At 30.5% G+C, this 23,523-nt stretch overlaps 1 protein-coding gene across 2 annotated transcripts; it reads right to left on the bottom strand.

Annotated features, from left to right (window-relative positions):
* Positions 1-237: 237 nt before the first annotated feature.
* On the bottom strand, positions 238-23,374 carry LOC139490614 (pre-mRNA-splicing regulator WTAP-like). Of its 2 annotated transcripts, none has more exons than XM_071277507.1 (8): positions 23,151-23,374; positions 22,210-22,241; positions 20,835-20,890; positions 20,318-20,370; positions 18,793-18,917; positions 17,987-18,165; positions 5,578-5,732; positions 238-4,059 (listed from the first exon to the last, which is right to left on the bottom strand). In XM_071277507.1, the coding sequence occupies exons 2-8, from the start codon at positions 22,237-22,239 to the stop codon at positions 3,473-3,475; spliced, it is 1,185 nt and encodes a 394-aa protein (XP_071133608.1). In that variant the 5' UTR covers positions 22,240-22,241; positions 23,151-23,374; the 3' UTR covers positions 238-3,472. The 2 variants fall into 2 exon arrangements, with proteins under 2 accessions (XP_071133608.1, XP_071133607.1); XM_071277506.1 differs by lacking the exon at positions 23,151-23,374 and adding an exon at positions 22,704-22,930.
* Between the last annotated feature and the right edge of the window lie 149 nt (positions 23,375-23,523).

Genomic DNA, 23,523 nt, shown 5'->3' with positions numbered 1-23,523 from the left:
AGAACTTTTAATAAGGAGGGACACTGAATGCCATAAGAAGGAGCCTGCTTGTCATGCTATAGTGATTCCATATATAATCAACCAAAATTTTCCTACAAAAGGAGGGGCCTGTCCCCCCCCCCCCCCCCCTATTACACCTACCCCCGATATGTGATATTTTTGTTGCGTGAACAAGTGTTGACAGAAGTTCACAATTACTCATTAGCAAGGCACTAAATTGAAATAAAACATACAAAGTTGAATGGTAAGCTGCCTTTTTATTGTTTAATGACATCTTTAGTACAAAACAAACTGTTAAAACCCCCTCTCCCTTAATGAAACTGACATTCCCAATTCAATTCTTCATGAATCACTTATAATATGCATATGCATTGTAATTACTTTGATCCAAGTACAAAACAGTACATGAAACACTTAAATATAATCTGTGATTTTTACCTTCAAGTTCCAACTCATATTTGTATGTCATGTTTTCTGTATTAGATATCACTTTCTTAGTCATCTTATAGATATAACTTAACAAAACACATTTGACATACACCTATATGAATGATTCCACAGATAACGGGTCACTTAATACATTTTTGTAGTATCTTAGAGCTTGTCATATGGTGTGGGTCATTGCCAATTGAAGGCTGTATAGCAACCAACAGATGTCTATTTTTTCTAACATAAGTGTTGGGTTGTTGTCTCATTGAGGTCAATCCTAGATCTCTTTTTTTCTCTCCCCCTTAGTAACATTAGTACTGGGTCAAAAATGCAATATATTGGTAAGAATTTACATTTTTATCCAAGTCATGTCTTCAGGTTCTGAACTCAACAACTTTTTTCCAAGGCTAGACTTTTTTGTCAAGAATAATTTTCAGTAGTGATTAGCATTACGAAAATGACAAGAGCTGCACAAAAAGCCTACCTTTAAGCTAAGTAGGTATAAAATGTATAGCATATGGAAAAGTAGTTTGTAAATAAGTCAATTCACGATGTTCACAGATTGGTTTCACCTCCAAATGCAAATTTTCTTCCCCGACATGAAAAAATCTTTCTTGTGTAACAAGTTATCCTAAAGTAAACTTACCAATATAAAGAACATAATATATACACTTGATATTTTATATTTAAACATGAAGACAGTATGTCAACTGGAAATTCAAAATCTATTGCCTGAATTTGACAGTACCATTTCTACAAAAATGTTATAGTGATTGTCCATTTACATTATTTTTTATCAATATGCAAAATTTTCTATGGCTACCGTAATAACAAGGACACATGTTTGATGGTGGCTGGCATCATCAACAATTAATCTGAAATAAGATTATTTAACTATAGTTGACAGCAATTGACTTGTTTCCAGATAAGTCCTTTCCCCCCCAATTTCCTAGTTTTTATCTTTTCAAAATTTCAAATAATTTCTGAGACGACAGAAAATGCCCACCAAAGTCAACTTGAACTTTATTTTCAGTTGCCTTCCTGGAATGATCCATTAAAATGACCTAAAATTCTCTGACTGTAAACTGTCAGATATCGATTTCTGGCTAGTAAGTACTATTACAGTTGATGCTATAATAAAACTCTTGACTTGCTTCATTCAAGTTCATTGTATAAAAGATTCTATGTTAGTCAGGACATTTTTTTTTTACAATCCACTCACCAGTCTCATAAGTACTCCAACTTTTTAACATATCACAAAAAAATAATACCCTTCATATAATACCCATAACAACTTTTTTCACTATGCAAATTGTACAGTATCTTTAAATACACAAAACAACGTTAATTCTTAAATCAAACTTTAAGAAATGAATCAATTTTGATGTACCAGTACATACTTGTGAAGTTATTCTAAATTCCAATCAAACTTATCAATAATTGTATACATGACTAACATTATACTTTAATAACAAACATTTATGTATCTTATGAAAATCTTAATTTAATATTCTCTTCTTTTCAAATGAGGCAACCAACTATAATGCAAAAGAAGTCGGGGGAAATAATGGTGACAATTGCCATCCTTTCAGACAAGTATTTATTATGCTGTACATCTTACTTAAACTCAGTTCATGTTATACATGTTTATAGGGAAAGTATGAATGTGACCTGAAGCATGTGGAAATTAACAGGGTCACTCTCAGTTACAAAAGTCTTTAAATGAGATAAAAAAAAAAATGTATAAGACTTTTTTGTATATCTTGATGCAAAACCAACTTTGTTTTGGATACACATAGATAACTAACCTGTCTTTATAATGAAAACAAATAAGTAGTAACAAAACAACTAACACATGATAATAGGACTAATATAAAACAAACTTTGTAAAGAGGTATTTTGCTTTTCGTTCAATACTTCTTAAAATCTAATGATAGAGGTAAAAGTGATAGAAATTATAATAAGAACTGATCTGGCCACACTCATTTTGTTTCCTATGACTCTCACATCCTCTTGATCTGTTTAAAAATTCAAGACAATTCAAATAAACAAGTCATTATATTTCATGTTTTTCAACAATTTATAGCAAGTTAAAAGGAATATAAAAATATTGCCCACTTGCCCTTACTTTCAACAGTAAATCTCAAAAGGATAAGAAATAAATTAAGCGTGGTCTTAAATTTAAACTTGTTTACTCTCAGAGTAAATCTTTCACAAAGACTATTGTGTTTAGATGATGGCACATATAACAAATCTGTGCTGGATATGATTGCTGTACACAATTTAGAGCTAAATTTCAGTAAATTCTTTTTTCCCCAATTCAATATAAGTTAATCAACAAATTCTTATAGAGGCCACAGAAAAATCTTGGTATTCTTCAAATATTAGTGGACCCTAGGTTGAATGCTTCTTCTTTAAAGTTATTTAAATAGTGAAAATTTGAGTACAAGATGGTTACTTGTAATAGCAGACAAATAAGTCTTTTAAAGATTGAATATAATATTTTCACTTCTACATGACTTCAGTGATGAATGTCAATAAATTTTAGTTGTAGGTGTAACAATAAAATAGATTTCACCAAATTTAAAAAAAATCCCAAATAACTTCATTTATGTAGCTAGCTTATTTGCATAAATTGATTTACTACAATTAAAACAATGATAATGAGTATATACAAAATAGTCATGTTTCTTCAGTACATGTGTACTACTTGAATATTTTATGAGTTGTGATGTGATAATCCTATCACACTTAATTGTATGCAATCAATTTCATTTTATGAAGATGATCAAGTATACATTGAATGCAAAGACAACAATTTTTTAAGGAACAGACAAAAGTCTACCTCTTTTCAGTAACAAATGACACATTTTTATGAAAAAGGCAGCTACCAGGATATACATATCAAAACATTGTCTTTGGACGATTTTCAATTATTTCAACAAAAAATTTCATGTCTATGATGAAAAAATGGAAAAGAAAATATGAAAAATTCTATTTAAAAATGTTTTAGATGGTTTGAATGACCACATGATTTAATGAATTACACTTGCCCCAATGTCTCTTTTTTAATTGGAGTCCGGCCAACACCGTTTCTCAAAATTTCATTAGAACAATCTTTGTCACTGTATCTATCTAATTCTGGAGTCTTATTTTCTACATCCCTCTTACTTTTTGTTTTATTGTATAACGAGTCCTTGGACTCATGAGTCCGTTGATCTGGGCTCCTAGACCAGTCTCTTGACAACTCTTCAGAGCTATCATAGTCCCTAACCAAACCATGTGATCTTGGTGAATTTGGGTTTGAGCTACTAGTCTGATTGGATGATGGGTTATGATTAATTTGCATATCATGATCATTATTCGTTTCTGATTGGTCTGTTTCCATACTTTCGTGATCGTCTTTAGGTTCCTTTTTTATGCTGATTTGTTCTGAACTGTGAGATGTGTATTCTTGTGATTGATGTTTATGTGGACTATGTTTTGATGGACTTTGTTTAAGTCTTGAATTATCTTCCTGTAACTGTGTAATCTGATCTTTACTGTCTTTAAGCTGCTGTTGTAAGACGTAAATCATACTTTGCATGCCTTCTACATCTTCTTCGACTTCACCAAGAAACTCATCAAGCTCTGAAGAAAATGCAATATTTTAAAGATGAAATCATTTTGAAAGGATCCATAGATGCCAACCCCTTTGACACAATCAGTAACAAACTATCAAATTTTTCGTATTTTTGAAAAGTTTTCAGTAATCATTCATAAACGTGCATTTACCAATAAAAATTACTGACGAGTGGTTGCAAAGTGATGTACACTAAAATTTGTCATTTAACATGTTGTCTGTAGTATGTATTCCATTCATTAATTGTTCAGATGTTCTCGACTCAAACATTTTTGTTTTGTCAAGGAGAAGTAAAGAAAGGGGGAAAGCTACTTAATAAAATGCAAGTTTGCCTCTTCGGAAGTCAGTTGGTTACCCAACAATAGGTTGATTACTCCCGAGAAACCGGAAGCATTACATTGGCGTTTCCTAAATACTGGACCAGGACGGAAAAGTAATGATAAAAATCCGCGTTTTACAAAATTGAACGTCGATGATTGGGAATCCGTAACTATTCGACTTTGACCGTAATAGCGTAGTTTTTATCGCAAAATCGGAAAAACTACGGAAAAATCGTAATGGTTGGCATCTATGAGGATCTTGAAATTTAAATTAATATCTGCAAAAATAAGCCATTTTAAGTATTAAACATTGAAAAATAAATATATTTACATTTCCATTAATTTTGCGCAAAAACCTTTATCATATGGGACGAATACATTGTGTGTGTACAAGCTGCTATGAAATGTTTTATATAAACTGTTCAGCATAAAAATAATAGTAAAGCATTTTTTCAAATTTTTATATTTCATTTTCAGCATCAAGTAGATGGTTGAATCTCACAAACATGTTTAATCCATTAAATTTTTTTCTTCTGTAAATTCAGAAATTATTGTGTGCATTTATTATTGCGATTTTGTTATTTGAGACTAAAATGTGATTTTAATTTTTACAATTTGAGAAAAATCCTGTTTAATTCATATAAAATATTTCAAAATGCGAGTTTCAATTATTTGCGTTTCCAACTCTGTCACAATTTTCACAATAATAAAAACCTGGCAATAATTTCTGAATTTACGGTAGTTGTGTGTGTCCCAAGTTAGAAGTCTGTTATTCAGTCAATGTCCTTGATATATGTCCTTCATATTGGTTTTTAAGAAAATTGTTTTGTTGAAAATCAGAGTTAGTTGTTTCTATTGAATTCATTTCACATGTTTATGCCATCACCTATTATAAGGGACTATACTGTACAAGTTTTTCTGTTAAAGGTGATCTATATTGCATATATAAGGTCATTTGAACTCTAGTGGATAATTGTCTCATTCACAATTATACCAGATCTCCTTACTTTTATAAAAGACCAATGCAAACTTCAGATTAAAATGTAATTCCAAAGCATAAGGATTTATACTTTAAACAGGTTTCCAGCTGAAATATATTTTTTGAGACATGTTTTTCACAATAAATCTGATGAAATTTCCCTATTTTTTACACAACACCAATATACCCTATTGATTTAACAGCAACATTTAACTCTTGAGACTTACCCTCTTGATTTTTCTTCATTTCCTGTACCATTGTCTTCTGTAATGAAATCTCCCCTTCCAATTTAGCTGTCCTTCCGGAATTAATTGTTTTTCCTAATTCTTCGTTTTCTTGTAATAACATTCTACATTTTGCCATAAGTCTCTTACCAGTTTGACTGAAAATGAAAAGAATCCTATTGTTCTACCTGTTTTCCCTATCCATTTTTTTTAAATATGAAATAAAATCTTTAGATAATATTTTATCTACCTATTAAAGGACTTAAGGATGTACTTAGGTGAGGTTTAGGAATTTGTGTCAGATGTTTGAACTCCTTGTTTTTCCCCCATCAATACAGGGCAAAATATTTTGCCCCATAATACCCATTTTCTTCATTAGCCCTTAAAAGCCAATTTTTCAAAATTTAAGCAGATACTTGATTTGTTTGCATTCAATTTGAGACCCAAATAATACTGTTGCAAATATAAGGTAAAAGCTTAAGTTCAAGTCAGCCTTTTCAAGCCGTTTTTTTGAAAATCATAATATCTCGAAAAGGAACACCATAACCTATCAATATTTTTAGCTTATTTTGTTCCTTAAACTAATACTCTTCCGACTTTATACAGTATCAATTTTAAATTCTTGATTTTTAAAATTTCTCCCAAGTACATCCTTAAAATTTACATATTCAAGAATGCATGGAATTCATGGTGAAACTGAGAAAACATTAATTACGAGTAGGTATAACCAACAATATGAATGAATTAAGGATCTAATAATAAATTTGTTTTTAATGTATTTAAAGGTATTTTTCTCTGTCATATACCAAGAATGTCATTTAAATCAATACTTGTACCAAGTTGCTTTCAGTTCGAATCTTGATTAACAATGATTAGAGTGGAGAATAAAAATACAAGTGCTGTTTGTTTGTTTTTCTGTTTTCTCTAGTTTCTGTACGGATTTTTGTGTCATGAATCAAATACCACTAATGTGTTTCTTTTCCATTACCATTTGATTTGACAGTCTACCTTTAAAGAATCGTTCTAAAATCTTTCATCCATTCACCTCATTTGACTTGTGTGGTTTTTTTTCAGTTTTTTTTCTTTTTTTTCAAAGAATGATAATGATAAAAAATGAAAGACAGACCAGGTATATGATGATTAACAGATTTGCAACTACCAATGAACCAGTGACAAAGCATGCAAACCATGTTATTTGAAATTTTACCCTAAGATAAGTTTAGTTTAAAACATTTTACAGTGTTAGTCATAAAACAATCATTAAGAATCAGCTCTTTATAAAAAAAAAATTGTTAATGATCAATTTGTATTGTTATTGTTTTGTGAAAATAGTAAGATCTTAACAACATGATACAACTATAGTATGAATAGCTTGAAACAACATTTTTTATGCTGTTCAAATTCACATCTATCTGCCAAGCTGCATAATTTCAGTATGTTACACCCAGAAAATTTGTTGCATTCTTCATTATCACCCAACAGCAGTGAAGATGTAATTTTAACTTAAATGTTCAATGGTTTTCAAAATTGAGTACAATAATTATTGACTTCTACTTAATTTTCACATTTAATAATGATTCCACAGCAGAGAAGCAATACAAACTGCATGTTCTATCAACTTAAAGACATTTTTTGTTAGAGTGTTTGTCAGATTTAATATCAACTACTGTTGTCGTCTTTTGTCTTATTTATTGATATGTTTGTTTGTATTTTCTAGTATTGTGTTGTATGTCAGTGATGTATGTTTACAAAGTTTTGGCTACTAGATCTAATTATTGTAACTTAAACCAATTATATAGGTTTTGGATGCTCAATCAATTTTGTCAATATAATGGAACTATAAACGCCTGTAATACAAGTGAGAGATTTCACTAGCTATTAAACCAGGATTAACTCATCTTTTCGTCAGAAAATACCTATTTACCAAGTCAGGAATATGACAGATTTTTTCCATTTGTTCTGTTGGTTGACACAGTCGAAAAGTTGATTTACACAATTTTCATTGACTTCTATCCTTAAGAATTTCCTTGGAGTTCAGTACTTTTGTTGATGTTTTTTTAATGGCATGTGTATATATGGATGGGAAATACATGATGTTCATCTTTACTTGAAATTAACTAGGTATGGTTCAATTCCTAGTATGTTTTATTATCCTACACAGAATATTTTAATACTCATTTCAAAATACTGCAATCAAGCTTAAAAGAAGCTGCATTGAGTGGTCCTTTTGCTTTGGTAAATGCTTGAAAAACAGAAATTTTGCTTTGTACAGCTTGGATGTCAAGTGAATGTGTGTTATTTATTTTGCCACTTTTGTCTTCGGATTCAGGCATATTAACCTAAGCTTAACATAATAGACACCTCTTTTTACCAATATACACATCAAGTTAAGCTCTGTCAAATTGAGAACAATAATTGACAATATCCTGTCCTTTGTCGACACATGACAAAATATGATCACACAGTGGATAAATTTTTGGGTGTACATATTGAAATTGAATGCAAATATTCTCATTGTAACAGAAAAAGGGTGGTAATGTGTTATGTTTACCATAGGCTTCATAAAATGATTTACCAGGACAGCTATCATTACAGATTTGTAGAAAAATTACACATAATCACAAATATCAAAACTCAATTCCATTATTCTGGGATAAGGCCAATTAAAATTAATTGGTAGATTTTCATCCCCGCCCGCCCCGATTTTTGTTATTTTGAAAATTTTTCGATTTCCGGATTTGTTCATCTCCGTTTCCGGTAACCGTCAAAAATTGTGTTCTTCCAAAATTCCGGTTTCAAATTTGGAAATAAAAATTAAAAAATAAAATCCTCCCACCCGCCCCATTTTTTTCAAAAATTTGGATGAAAATCTACTAATTAATTTTAGTTGACCTAACCTGCTTACAATATATATACACGATATATGTACACTGATATTGTATTTAGGAAGCAATCTTTGCATACAACATAATGTTGTTATGGGTGTTTCAATAATATTTGTTTTACATTTAATGCATATCAATATGCAATATACTATTACAAACTGCTGTTGGAAGACCTATACTAGAATTAAGTGTATCATAAGCATTAATAACCTTTGAAACGGCTTATAAAAAAATATTACACCTTCTGAATACAATAATGTGTTAAGGAGATATTACATCACATATATCTTCTCATGCTTCTATCTAAGAATGTTCCATAAAAAAATTTGTAAGGGTTCCGCGGAACCCAGTGTCTCGCCTATTTTTGCTGTAAATCACAGGCTCAACAACAATGAGGAAAAAAATCAATAAAAATATTCCTCTTGTTACTATTTTATGATTGTAAGAAAATCTAAGTCCATTTGAAAGTAAATTACAGAAAAAAACAGAGTAATCTTTTTACAAACTTTACTTCTGGATACAATCTTATGATCATAAATAAGGTTATTTCCAAGTTTGGTACAAACCCAGGATAGTTTAAGAAAGTTATTTAAATTTTAAAAACTTTAACCACAGAGTGAATGTAATGGTTCCCTGCAGAAAAAACTAAGTCCATTTATAAGTAAAATACGGAAAAAATTGAATTTTATTTTTACAAAATTTTCTTCTGGATACTATCTTATGATCATAAACAAGCTTCTGTCCAAGTTTGGTAGAAACCCAGGATAGTTAAAGAAAGTTATTAAAATTCTAAAAACTTTAACCACAGAGTGAATGTAATGTTTCCCCGCAGAAAAAACTAAGTCCATTTATAAGTAAAATACGGAAAAAATGGAATTTTATTTTTACAAAATTTACTTCTGGATATTATCTTATGATCATAAACAAGCTTCTGTCCAAGTTTGGTACAAACCCAGGATAGTTTGAGAAAGTTATTAAAATTCTAAAAACTTTAACCACAGAGTGAATGTTTTGTTTCCCCGCAGAAAAAACTAAGTCCATTTATAGTAAAATACGGAAAAAATGGAATTTTATTTTTACAAAATTTACTTCTGGATACTATTTTATGATCATAAACAAGCTTCTGTCAAAGTTTGGTAGAAATCCAGTATAGTTTAAGAAAGTTATTAAAATTTCAAAAACTTTAACCACAGAGTGAATATTTGTTGACGCCGCCGACGACGCCGACGACGACGGAATGTAGGATCGCTTAGTCTCGCTTTTTCGACTAAAGTCGAAGGCTCGACAAAAACATACATGGTACTCACTTCAAATCTTAACCTAAAGGTGGATGTCAAGAATATATTGAAAATTTTAGTGGAATTTTGAATTTGACTTGAAGGTGGTTGCCCCATTTTGAAAGTTCTCTACCATGGAACCTTGTATATCTAAATATGATATGGAGTTGTTATCCGTTTGTTTGGTGTGTTTTAGCTTTTGATTTTGCCATTTGATTATGGACTTTCCATTTTGCATTTCCTTGGAGTTCAGAATTTTTTTGTAATTTTACTTTTTTCCATTACCTAGGTACCGGTATATTTTGGGTTCTTATTTACATCTTTAAATCCATTTTTTGGTGAGTGTATAAATAGTACATAATGTTATCAAATACATTTGTTAATGTTAAACCTTATCGTTATACACATTTACAAGGTTCCCAAAAATTTACTTGTTTTACATGTAAATCTGGGTCAAATTTGTATCCTTATCATGGCAGTGTGTAAAACTTTTAAAGCAATAAAAGTTCTGATTATGATACTATTAAAAAAATTGTGAGGAAAGAAAAAAATACCTCAGAATAACGTAAATTGTTAGACTGTAATAAGGGCAGATAATCCAAGACACAAAAAATGTATCTTCAATCAATGAGCATATTGATTTTTTTGCGAATCCAATAATAATAATCCAATAGAGAAACAAAAATGTTTATAGAGGTTCAATATTATTGAAGTATCTTAGCTTGCAATGCTAACAAATAGAATAGAAATCAGGGATTTAAAAGCCTTGCATATAAGGTTACATTGTACATCAATTTTTGACAGAAGCATAAAGTTACATGTATGAGGCAAAGATTTTATTTGAGATTTAAATCAGATTAGAGTAAACATGGTAAATGACAGTCTGTAATACAGTAAAATTACAAATATATGCACATAAGTGGCGGTAAAAGTTGCCAAGCCACAATAAACTTTTAGCAGTGTTTCAACAAAGAATGGTAATATCCAAATATCTAAACATTTTTAAGTTGTGGTTCTTGTAACCTGCCAAGGATTAAAAACATGCACAATAAGACCATTTAAAATAATATGGTCATTGTTTTTGATGATAAAGAAGTAGATGTTTGCTGTAACAGTACAGATGTCTATGACAAATTAGCCTCAGTAATAACAAAATTCATTTGGATTAAATATTTATCATTAAAGCAATGTATATTTTAAGTTGTTTGACCTTATTAGAAAATTTAACCTTTGTTTGCAGTGCTCAATTATATAATTGACATTGTCCTGTATTACAAATTGCCTTGTCTGTTTGTTCATCTCAAATTTTGATACATTATAAAAATGTTACACAAAAACTACATCTATCAGTACCATCAAGTGAAACCATTCCAAGTTTATTTTTTCTATTTTTATCTATCTTTATGTTTATTTTGTGAAATCCTGAGGAAAAAGAAATTGTGTTCATTACAAGGCAAATTGGTGAAATTTCATGAAACTTTTTAAGTTACCAATTATCTTTATATTACAAATAAGATAAAAAATTGTTAATACATTATCAATTGGACTGGTTTCACATGTATACATTATTTAAAATTACAATACAGTACACTCAAACATACAAAATTGATAGACTAATAGGCAAAACTGCCCATTTAAAACCTGTCATTACCACACCCTTAAACCAGCTGTCAGTACTGTAGAAATAACAGGATCAGTGTTCCTGGATACTGATTACTTTCCTAAACAAATGTTTTACTTATGTGCAGATTTTTGTGTTTCTAATTGCCATTGCAATAAAGTGGGTTTTGTCTACTGTAGATTTAGATATGTGTTACACATAACATCTGCTTCTGATAGTTGGCAATAGGGTGTGGTTACATTTGTACATTTTCATGAGGTTATCATGGTCATATTATTAAAGATCTAAGGAAATACAGGAAATCTGATGATTTATAAATAATATTTATTTTATATAATAACAGACAAAAAAACTTGAACATGTGAAAAATAGAATGCGAGAGGGCTGCCATATAAATCTCCATGGAAATGAGATGTGTAAATGTTTTATAAATATAACTGCATACAATATATCATTCACTAACATTTAATTGAAATCCTAAAACTGACCTAATTTTTTATGTATCTGCTTGTCCCAAGTCAGGAACCTGTTATTCAGTAGTTGTCCTTCGTTGATGTGTTGCATATTTGTGTATCTTGTACATAAATAGGCTGTTAGTTTTCTCGTTTGAATTGTTTTACATTTGTCATTTCAGGGACTTTTAAAGCTGATTATGCTTATTGTTGAAGCCTATATGGTGACCTATAGATCTTAATTTCTGTGTCATTTGGTCTCTTGTGGATAGTTGTCTCATCAGTAATAATACAACACCTTAGTCTAGCCTTCACAGCTTCATTAAGGTGAAACAAAAATTATAATATGAGTACAGAAATATCATATGAATATCATTTATCTTTCAAAAAGAATTCAATAAATTGTATTGTGTAAATAGACGTTTTTATAAATTACACTGTAATACATGTACATATCCAATCGAGTTTCCTTAGATCTTATTATGATAAATAAATATATATATATATACATCTGATCATGGAAGTATTCTACTGACAGGAAATATAATGATTTATAGGCAAAAATGATAGAGCTTGCTGTAGAAATTTAATGTCAAAGTAGTACTTTAAACTCCCAAATAAGCGAGATCAGGAAAGGACTGAATTTTTTGGGTAAATGATTTTCCAGTTTCTATTAAATTTATTTTAACTCCAGGTTTCTTTGAATATAATTGTGGACATATCTGAAAATGCGCAATTTCGCAGTTCACCAAACAATGATGTGTTGATAACCTTACAAAGATTTCATGTTGGAAAGGCAAGCATCATCAGAGTTTACACATTTGAAGTCCAGTTATCATGGTTCTAGTCTGTATATATAATACTTCCATCATTTGAACAACTAACAAAACTTTTTAAAACTGATTGTTCTACACTCATTGAAAGTAAAGGTATGATATGGTCACTTTTTGGTCATTTGAATTTGAAAATACAAAAGTTGTATATCTATCTATCAAATAACATCATTTGGGTATTCACAAGACATGTGTCTGTCAGACAACAAATGTTAAAATTTTTGAATTCTACTTCATTTATTGGCAGATCAAAGGAATTCGAACTTAAAATATTAAAAAAAAAAAACACCAAAACTGCCAAATAGCCTCATTTATTAATGTGTGTGAAAAATCTTTTTAACCTTTAATTATAAAAAGTTGTTGTTCATTTGTATTTTGAGCTTGAATAGGTTTGCCAGTTTTTTTTAAATTTAGGGGCCAAATAAAAGCTCTTATCAAACCTTTTACTTTCACATTATTAATATATTTGATGAATTAAAGTTCCTCACAATATGTCTTTACTTAATTATCACAACTAAAATACCTGTGCAGCTAAAAAATATTACAATGTAAGATTTTGCATTTACACCAGATTTATTGTCCTGTCTTGCCTGTATGAATATGGTAAAATTTCCATTACACACAGTTTATACTAGATGTATTTATAGTTTCTTATTTAGTAGTGTTAAACCTCTGTCCCAGGTTAGGGGATGGCTGGCACCTTCAAACTACTTTAACCCTGCCACATCTATATGTGCCTGTCCCAAGTCAAGAGCCTGTAATTCGCTGTTGTTCATTTGTTGCTGTATATATCATATTTGTTTTTCGTTCATTATTTGTACATAAATCAGGCTGTTAGTTTTCTTGTTTAAATTGTCTTGCATTCGTCTTGTGGGGACCTATTAAAAGCCAACTAGGAAGTATGGGTTTGGCTCATTGTTGAAGGCCTTAAAGTAATACACAGTTGCTAATTTCTGTGTTAATTGGGTTCTCATGGAGAGGTGTCTCATTTTCAAATGTACCAAAGGTGTCATGTTGCTACTTGCTAAGATTGTTTTTTTCTGTGTAGTGTTTTTTGTTCTTATAATTACTGTTCTTTGTTTATTTATCTTTTTCTTTTCACCATGGTATCGCCCTTCTTTCTTTAACTTCTATTGTTTCCCATTATGTATCTTTACCCCTTCTTTATGATTTTATGCAGCTACAGGAATTTAAGACTTCAAGTTCATCTTGATTGTGGCTATTGGTTTTCATTATTTTTACTGCTGGCTCTATCTAAATATGGGGGTCTGCTTACCAAATTCCAGATAATTATTAGATTTTCTTGACTAAGTGTATTTATTTTGTCTACTATTTAATTTACTTTATAATTATTTTAATGTGTTTTTTCTTGACTGACACATTGTAATAAAGGTTTTACATCTGAATTCAAGCATTTGCTAAACTTGTGGAGGTGTAAAATTTGTTTGGAGGTGTAAAAGTTGTGTGTGCAAATACATGTAGCTTTGCTTTCAAAAAATTCTTAATTACAAAAATAGAATACATAAAGCCTTGAACATTTTTTTCTTTATCTTCATTTGACACCACAGCATTCTTTTACTCCCTTGGATATTGGTTATCTTTTCCAGCATTCATCCAGATAGAATTATTCTTTCAACACATTTTTTATTTCATAATCGAAAAATTTGCAATCTAGCTATGACAAAGAAATCCAGCTTTTGGTATACAGACTTTTCTTTTCACTTAACTACATATTTCATGTATTACTTTTTTTCGCTTTCAGTTTTTCAAATTCACAAAAACAATGAATATACAACACTTTTCTGGCATAAAATGCACTTATATGATTGAACTGCAAAAAAATGCACTTGCACATGTTGAATGACTTGTATGATTGAACTGCACACAACATACACTGAAATAGCACTTTTCTGAACCGCAGAATTTCATTCTGAAGTTGTGATTTTGAAATATATTTAACACTAAATTTAGGAATAACACCACAAATTGTCTTCCATATACATCATGTACATGTAAAGTTCACACAATCTTCTTTCATGGTGGTCCGTGAAGAAAATCTGCTGGCTCTCACTATTATTTCTATAGCAAAAATACCAATATTGTGTCGATCCTCTGCCAAATTTTTGTAATCGGGACCTTCAGACCACCACTTTTTTTTAGAACTCTGTACATGTATAATAAGCTATTGCACTTGAATAATAACCGCTTCAATGTTCTCTATCATGGCATTTAAGATGAATATAAATTTTTGTGGTTAGGACCTTGCAACTGCCACTTTTTGAGAACTCGGTTCATGTATGAAATGCTATTGCACTTGAATTTATAACTACATCAATTTTCTCCCTGATAGCATTAAGGATGATATAAAAACTTCAGGGCATCAATCATAAATCTAAATGCAGTTGGTCTTCTTCCTGATCCATGATAAGATATTCTGATGAAGGATTTCAATATCTAATTCTTACAATTCAGTAATCTTTATTTTCCTCTTCTTTTGTTTTTGGACGGTCAATATTTTAATGATAGCAGCAAATCATATGCAATTTCTTCCCAGATTATACAAATAGTTTGGCATATATTTATTTTAATACAGCAGAACATCTCATGATCTCTACTGATCAAACAAAAAATGTCTTAACACCAGATAATATAAAATACCTGGAAACAGCTTTTCTCCAAAGGATTTTTTTTCTCTGGCATCACAATTTATAATTAATCTTGAATTGTCACTTTCCTTTGAAATGGAATCTTCCAGCATCCACAAATGAATTTCATCCCCCTTTTTTTGTATATCACAAAAGGATACTATATCATCTTTAATTTCACAGCATTAATCTTCACAGCATTAATCTTCACAGCCTTATTCATCATTTGAATTTTATATATCACTGAATTTCCCCAAAATATTTTAAGGACATTTTTAATGGCAATGATCATATATATTTTAAATATACATGCCATTTGTTTAATGGTACATATCATTATAAATCTATATATACTATGACTGTTATTAATGTTAAGCATGGAAGTTTCTGAGCTTAATCACAATGAACAATTGTATGCATGATTGGAAGGCACTCTGAGCGCAACAAGAAAACATTTGTATTTTTGAAAGGCTTTTTTTTTTTTTTTTTTACAATATTCATTTTTATAGACAGTCTACTGAATTTTTTAACCAGGAACAGCAATTTAAGAACAGACTTGTTTTAAGGCTAGCAAAAACTGTATAATCAGTATATTAACATGATTAGAGTATTCTACATACATTTGTAGAACACTTTATCAATTCAAAATTGAAGCTTGAAATGGACAATCAGATGTTTTTTCCAACCATACATATTTACTGTGGATTCATTAATACTTGTGGATCTTATGGCCATATTTTGTATTGTTCTATTACATTGTATACTCTAACGGTTTGTTTGCAGAATTTGTATAAACTATGCAGTTGTGTATCCAATTCCATATATATAAATTTTGTCTTAATACCATTAAAATATGATCGACATGAAAATAAATGAATCCACATTGTTCAATGATTTGCTTTCAATCCTCATGCAATCATTTTTTTCTACAAATACTTTGACAGTGATAGCAGTCAGTTTTCATTAACTATAGGTAATTACTCTCATTATTCTTCATTCACTTAAAAAAAAACACTTTATCCTTGATAACAAAATATATATATATATTGAAATTCTACTGCAATGTATCATACATGAAACATCTTTTGATTGGATTACATTCGCCTTTAAACATTGTATAATTACAGCTGATGTTTTAGCAAATTGCAAATGTTTTATTTTGAACATAGTATGAGTATTGCATTAGAATAGCAATTATAGCATTGTATTTGAACAGTTGCATATGTCAGTTTGGAATCTGATGGTCTTAAATATCATTTTTACTGGCTCAGTTCTATGTCGCAAGTACAACTGCATTTCAGACCTTCAAACCAGCCATTGACTGTGGCAACTTTTCAAATACAGCAATGTTATTCCTTTAAAAAGTGTTTTTAACAAACTTTTATGCCTTTAGAATACTAGTTCAGAAAAATAAATCAAAATTACACCTTGTATGAATTTACTGTTCAAAACATGTTTTGCTTGTCATTATACCTGTTAATTTCTGGTAAAAGCTTTAAGAATGAACCATCTTATCTATATTCCTATGAACAATGAAGAATCTCACAGACTTGTAAAAGATAGCGATTATTCTATTTTTATAATGTTACTTCATTTACTAGAGCACATTGCACCAAGAAGAGCACTGAATTCAATTCAAACGGTTAACATCTGATGTCAATTTCAGTAAATAGACCTTTAAATTTAAACTGGCAAGGGTTTTGTTGAATGGATCACATACCAGGGTATAAATAATATACAAAGGCCTATTTTAAAAGGTATTAGAAAAGTCTATTCAAGTACAGAAATAAGAACTGACCCCTGGCATTGGGACACATACAAAATACTTTCACTTAAATAACTTATTTCTGTCAATGCTCATGTCTGTATAATGGTACAATTCATTGTTTGCTTATGAATATTTGCTGTTATTTAAGTATAAAAATAAAAGTCTTAGTCTTGAAACTTCTTAAAAATTTACCTTGGACATTCTTAAATTATGTGAAAAGATTTTGTTCTTCCAGTTTTCTGAATCTAGCATTCAGTAAAAAAATCATAGATGCAGTGCTTTTTCCTTTGATAAAACAAAAATGCATACCAAATACATTACAGAAATGTAGTTCTGTAAATTGAGTTTCTGAATGGCAAAACATGATTCAGAAAACAGAAGGAATTCAGATTCAACTAAGAATAGATAACTAGACATCTTCGCAACTTTTCTATAGCGTACTTATGGCTCATTATATTTAAATGGCATGCATCACTTAACTATAAGGTGTTCATTATTTTCAGTATACTCACCATGTGCTATATGTTATAATGTCTAAAATGTTTGTTCGATCAACACAAATTATCTAAGGAATACCTTTCAGAGTGTCACAAACCCTGAAAAAAATGGTGTCAAGTCAAGAGTAAAAATTTAGAACAACACATAACACTGGGGATGGTCAGGAGTTGAGTCAGTCTACAAAACGAGTCTGTTAAACTCACTAACTCCAAATTTGACTGCTTGAAACTGGCCAAACGAATAAGTTCAACAGTCAGCTTCTGCAAGTTCCCATTTTAGTTATAAAGTTGACTCCAACCAATGGATTAAGAGTCTGAGGGATGCGTTTTTGTGCAATGTTTTGGCACAAGCATTACATGTGATTTAGATAGCTGGGACTAATAAAGCCAGGTTTATGTTACCATAGTGGTACTGAGATGAGATTTATAAGCACCTGTCCGGAGTAAATTTCCAAGCACTGAGTTCGTTTTGAGTTTGTTTCAGTTTTTCCTGGCTTTCATCCATTTCTTTTGCCATTCGCTGGAACACGAGATTAACAGCAGGGTCCAACAATAAAGATCTCAACTGTGCTGTATTCTGTGTCTGTGCTTGTTTCATTTCTTGAATTTGATTCTGAAATGTGAAAGATATTCAAACAAATTAGAGAATTAGGTAGCAATTACACTAAAATTTTGTTTCAATTGGATCAGTTGTTTTGACAAACATCTGAAATTCTTTTAGGTCCCTTAAAGCCAGAAGAAACTTTTCCTTATGACTGTGATTACAAAGCACCTTCTTAGTACCCAAACATTTCTACAAGATTTGTTTTCAATTCACTGCATCTGGTCTTGCATTTTCCTACTAACAAAATTCAGAAAAGAATTTGTATGGATCATTTCTGACAATTTTGGTTTCATTCTATTCAGTGGTTTTCAAGATGAAGATCAAAATGTGAACTGGTAATTGGTGAAAGATGGATTAATCAATGAAAAAAGCTCTAATAGCATTGTCCAAAAGAGCTTGAACGACTTTCAATACAGAAATTGAAAAAAAATGTTCTGCTACTGGTGTTAATTTCATTAATTTGTATTTTATTTTAACCCAATACATGTTACTTTTATTTCATCATATCACCTTAAATTCAGCATAGATCTAAACTAAATGTTCTCAGTTCTATTCATCACATTTTCAAAATCAAAACAATGTCAAAAAGTTTTGCAACTATTCAGCATATCAATCTTATTTCTGTGGTTCACTTACAAGATAATCCTGTAGTTCTTGCTCTTTAGTTGTTAGTCTGTGCACAAGAGTATTTTCTCTACGTGCTGCTTCTTTCTGTTGTTTATGCAATTTTTCTTCCAATTCTCTTATGATTGTATTGTCATCTAAAAAAGATTCAAACATATTAGATTAATATATGTTTTAAGAGTCGTAGCTATATATATAGATTAACATAAACATCTCTATATAGAGGTCTTTATAAATACTAGTTTTCTCAAAAACATACATAGCTAAACTTTAGACTTTACATAGGTATGAATTTTTTTTTTAAAACAGTGATATTTAGATTGGCTCACCCTATAAGTGGCCTACCTTGGGTCCCTTTTTAAAAGTCTCCAAACTAATGCCGGGTTTTAGCAAAATATTCTTTAAGATTTCTGCTGCATTAATACGTAATGATATGCACTTGTTTAAATTTTTGTCTGCCTAAATCATCTGCCTGTGAACTATCGCAGGACTTCTTAACGCTCTACCCAGCCCTTTAACTGCCGGGTTATATTTAGTTGTAAAAGTCAACTGTATATCTTTCTTAGTGGTCTTTCTAGTTAATGTATTGCAACGTTTAACTTTATTGCATGCATCTGAAATTAGATCTCTAGCAATGTGTTTATTATATCCTCTGGCTGCTAATTTTGGTTCAAGGTTAATTAGATGCTTGTTCAAATCAATTTCATTATTATTTTTTCTAATGTGCAATATTTAGTTTCTCCCACAGAGGCCACAGTGATACTTTTAATAGTACTCTGTGGATGAGAGCTATTAGGTGGTCAATATTGATAAGTTTCTGTCATTATAATGTGAGAGTTGACATCCAAGATTCCATTTATATGAAATCTATCACCTTTATAAACCTCTAAATCTAAGTTGGTCATTAACTTGTCAGATACTTCATATGTAAATTTTAACTGACTGTTAATCTTGTTAACAATGCTAAAAAAATTCTCTATTTGTAATATATTACCAGTGAAGACCATAAAGCCGTCACCTCTATATTGACAGTGTAATTTAATGAGTGTTCTGTACTGTAAATCTGTGCATGTAGGCGGTAAAATACCTCCCATGGGAGCGCTTATTATCTGTTTATAGATGTGTCCATTAAATCTAAATACATTGTTTTCTAATACTATTTTAATCAGCTGAGCTAAATCTGCTGAATTGAGGATTTGAAAATCATATGATAACTTGTCAAAGAAGAATTGTATGTAGTTAGCATTAGTTTAGTACCATGTGGGGATATTAATGTCTATTTTGATTTAAAAGTTGTGTGATTGAGCTTTTCTGTTTGATCTTCAACTCATATACCATTTTATCAATATGAACATGATGAAGGTGAAAATTTTGTAGATGGTCTATTGAATTAGACTGACAGATGGAGAGAGTAAAGACCTGTAGTTCCTTTATTTTTTTACTAGTAGATGACGAATCATTTAACTATAATAAAATTGAGAATGGAAATGAGGATTGTGTCAAAGAGACAACCCTACCATGAGCATACCATGCATACCTTTTTTGCTCTTTTCTTCCAAGGACTTCACATACTTGTCCTGATCTCTCAATCTGTAAAGTAAAATTGACAAGATATATAATATATATATATATAAATTTGTTTATTAAAGTGTCACATATTGATTGCCATAAAACATATACAGATAACTAACTTAACACTGACTATGGTATAATATTTGTCATTTAAAAATTTGATAACTCATTAATACATTTTTTTAAATAATGTACATTTTCTGTGTAACCAAAATCTTATCAACTTTTTCAGTATACAGTATAATATTGATCCTGTGGCTTCAGAGGATTTTGAAAAATTCAAAAACAGACATAAATTGTAAAAGTTCACATTGCCCAGATAGCCAGGTGATAAAATTCAATAACCTTTTTTGAATATAGGGTGCATGATTGTCCTTTTTAAAACTTGGTAAAATATCGTTTTTGGTATTTAGAGGTTGAAATTTAAATCCATCTTATATTTCTGAAATCTCTCTTTAATAATAGTGTATAAAAAGTCTTACCTTATTACAAGTTCTTCCCTTGGCATATCATCTAGAGCCATCATGTCTAAACGAGCCTAGAATATAAATTGAAATTATTAATATAATTAACTATGGGGCAACCAAACAACCATTTGTTCAGAAAAACAGTCAACACCAAAAATCAAACGTTTTCATTACAACAATTATTACATCTTTCGATCAGAAATCTAATGTTCAAAATTATCACTCAATTTTTCTTCCAGTAGATTTTGTCAAAAAAGCAGTATTTTTATCAATTGATTTGAATGTTCGAACATGGTGTATCTAAACATGCAAAATGTGACTGTTTAAATTTTATCAGTATTTTTATTATCTCAGTGATTTTCCTGGCGTTTAAGGGAAGGGTCCTGGGGCCCATGCAATTGGGAAAAAAATTATGGTTTGGGAAAAATATGATTTGTCTTTACGACGGCGGGCACACGGCGCAAGACGTGTGCGCCTTGCTAGGGGGGTTTGGGGGCATGCCCCCCCCAAGAAAATTTTGAAAATTAGGTGCAAAATCCTGCATTCTGAGAAGGATTAACTGCATGAATTGCCTACAAAATAAGCTATCTTTTTAAGGAAAAGGATTAAAAATAAAAGTCGAATGTATCTACGTTCATTTTGTTTACATTATGTCTCATTTTTTTGCTTTGTCATTGAATTATTCATTCGGATGTTTCAAGCGCAAACGTGACCAGAATATCGTAGATTGCAATGCAATCCAAAAAAGATTGCAAACCAATCATCGTCTTAAGTGAACGATAATGATAACTCCCGAAATACCCAGAACGCTCAGAGATTTGTCAACAAAATAATACACGATACGGAGATACGACAATAACAAAATCTCGCGACGATGTCCATATACGATTGGGAATTTTAGAGCTGAAAATTGGGAAAAAAAGAGCATATTTCTCTTTGGGAATGGGGCCGAAATTCGGCCCCAAAATGAGGGTTGGAAAATCACTGTATCTGCATGATGTTTTTTTTATTATATCATTATACATGTTATATAGTGTTTTACATATTTGTATCAGCAATAATAATTAGGCATAAAACTTTTGGTTTTAAAATGGTTTATTTAAAATCATTGCAAGTTTGAACAGAAATTTAAAAACTGTCTTGACAACTTAAAAACCAGACAAAAACATGATAAAAGAGGTGGTTTTACACTATTGAATTCTCAAGTTCTGGTAGATGAACGGGTTGAACCAACTATTATCAACTGTATTTTTAACAACTTTAAACATGTTAATTAATAAATTTTCTTCATGACTATCTAGTGCAAATAATATTAGTCTGTTGTCATTAACATACATCTTTGCAATATCCTATAAGAGGAGAAAATAGGTGTTCAAAAGTTAATACTTGCCCTTTTAGGTGAAGCTGAGCTCTCAGACATTTCTGTAAAATACAAAATGTATAAGATGCAACATCAACTAAGCATGAAGAATATATGATCAAAATGCTGCTGCAAAAATAGCATGGAGGGACATGTTTTTTTTGTTATTACTTGCTTATTGATTGAAACTTTAAACAATGTTCCTTTAATTGTTATTGTCAGTAAAAATAATTGTAAGAATCTCTTGAAAATAACATTTGCTTAAACAATTGTTAAAAGTATGGAATATTTATTGATTTTTATCCCTTTGTTAATATAACTTGTAATGCTTGCGTCTATGTTCAGCAATCTGGAAACATAAATTTTATTGAATAAGTATAATGTAATAGTGAAAGTATAAATGGGAGTATTTATAAGTGCATTGTGTTTTGATCCAATATATATCACATATCTTCAGTAACAATAGAATACAAAGATTAAACCTAAAACGACAATAACATAAATCAATGTAATGAATCATTTACTTTTCTTTCTGAATTTTTTTACTTTTTCCTTGTGCAATTCCATTTTGTCACTTGGGTCATTTGTCAAGACATCAGGCTTTACCCTTTTCCCTGTTAAAATAACATTAATGCTGTTTGCCATTGTAAAGCAAATTTCTTTAGCTGTCCTCTCAACTAACCAAACACCTATTTTGTATAGGAAGGTATTTACAAATACTTTCACTTTTGTTTTTGGTTTTCCAGGAAGTGTTTTGAGCATGTGACATGTAAAATGGTATCTATTGGTTAGCTTTTAAACGAGCTGATAAAGGATTATGCCAACCGTGATTACCGGTTAATTTCGGAAAATATGTTTATTTCTTGGTTGTTATTTGCATTTTCGTTTCGGTACTTCGTATATTTGCGTCTTTGAGTAATATGTGAATTATGCGAAATGGCATGGCCGACATTTTAAACTCAAGATTTTACCTGTACGACTGTACGAATTTGTGTGCTTCTGCACCCTCAGTATTCAGTTCAAAGTTGTGATGCACAAAGAAAAGAAGGTTCTGTATTCGTTGCTAACTGCTTTACTTAGGTTATTGACTGTCAGCAATAAATTTAGTAGAGAATTTTCACCCTTTTTTCATCGAAAGGAGGCTGCCATTGTAATTATGTGAACAGAGCATTATGGGATAGCATAGTAAACTGTTACCAAGTCATTTACTTGTACTTTAAAGCATAATTACACTATTTAAACGGGAACCAGTAAAATCGATTAAAGGCCATACCTATTTATTTTTCTGTTTCCTAAAATATTGTGTGGAATTTAAAGATTATATAATATTGAATGTGAGAAACT

This window comes from Mytilus edulis, chromosome 10, assembly GCF_963676685.1.
Source record: "Mytilus edulis chromosome 10, xbMytEdul2.2, whole genome shotgun sequence".
Lineage (NCBI taxonomy): Eukaryota > Metazoa > Mollusca > Bivalvia > Mytilida > Mytilidae > Mytilus > Mytilus edulis.
Note: the sequence above shows the minus strand (reverse complement) of the source record. Positions and strands in the feature narration are given on the sequence as shown.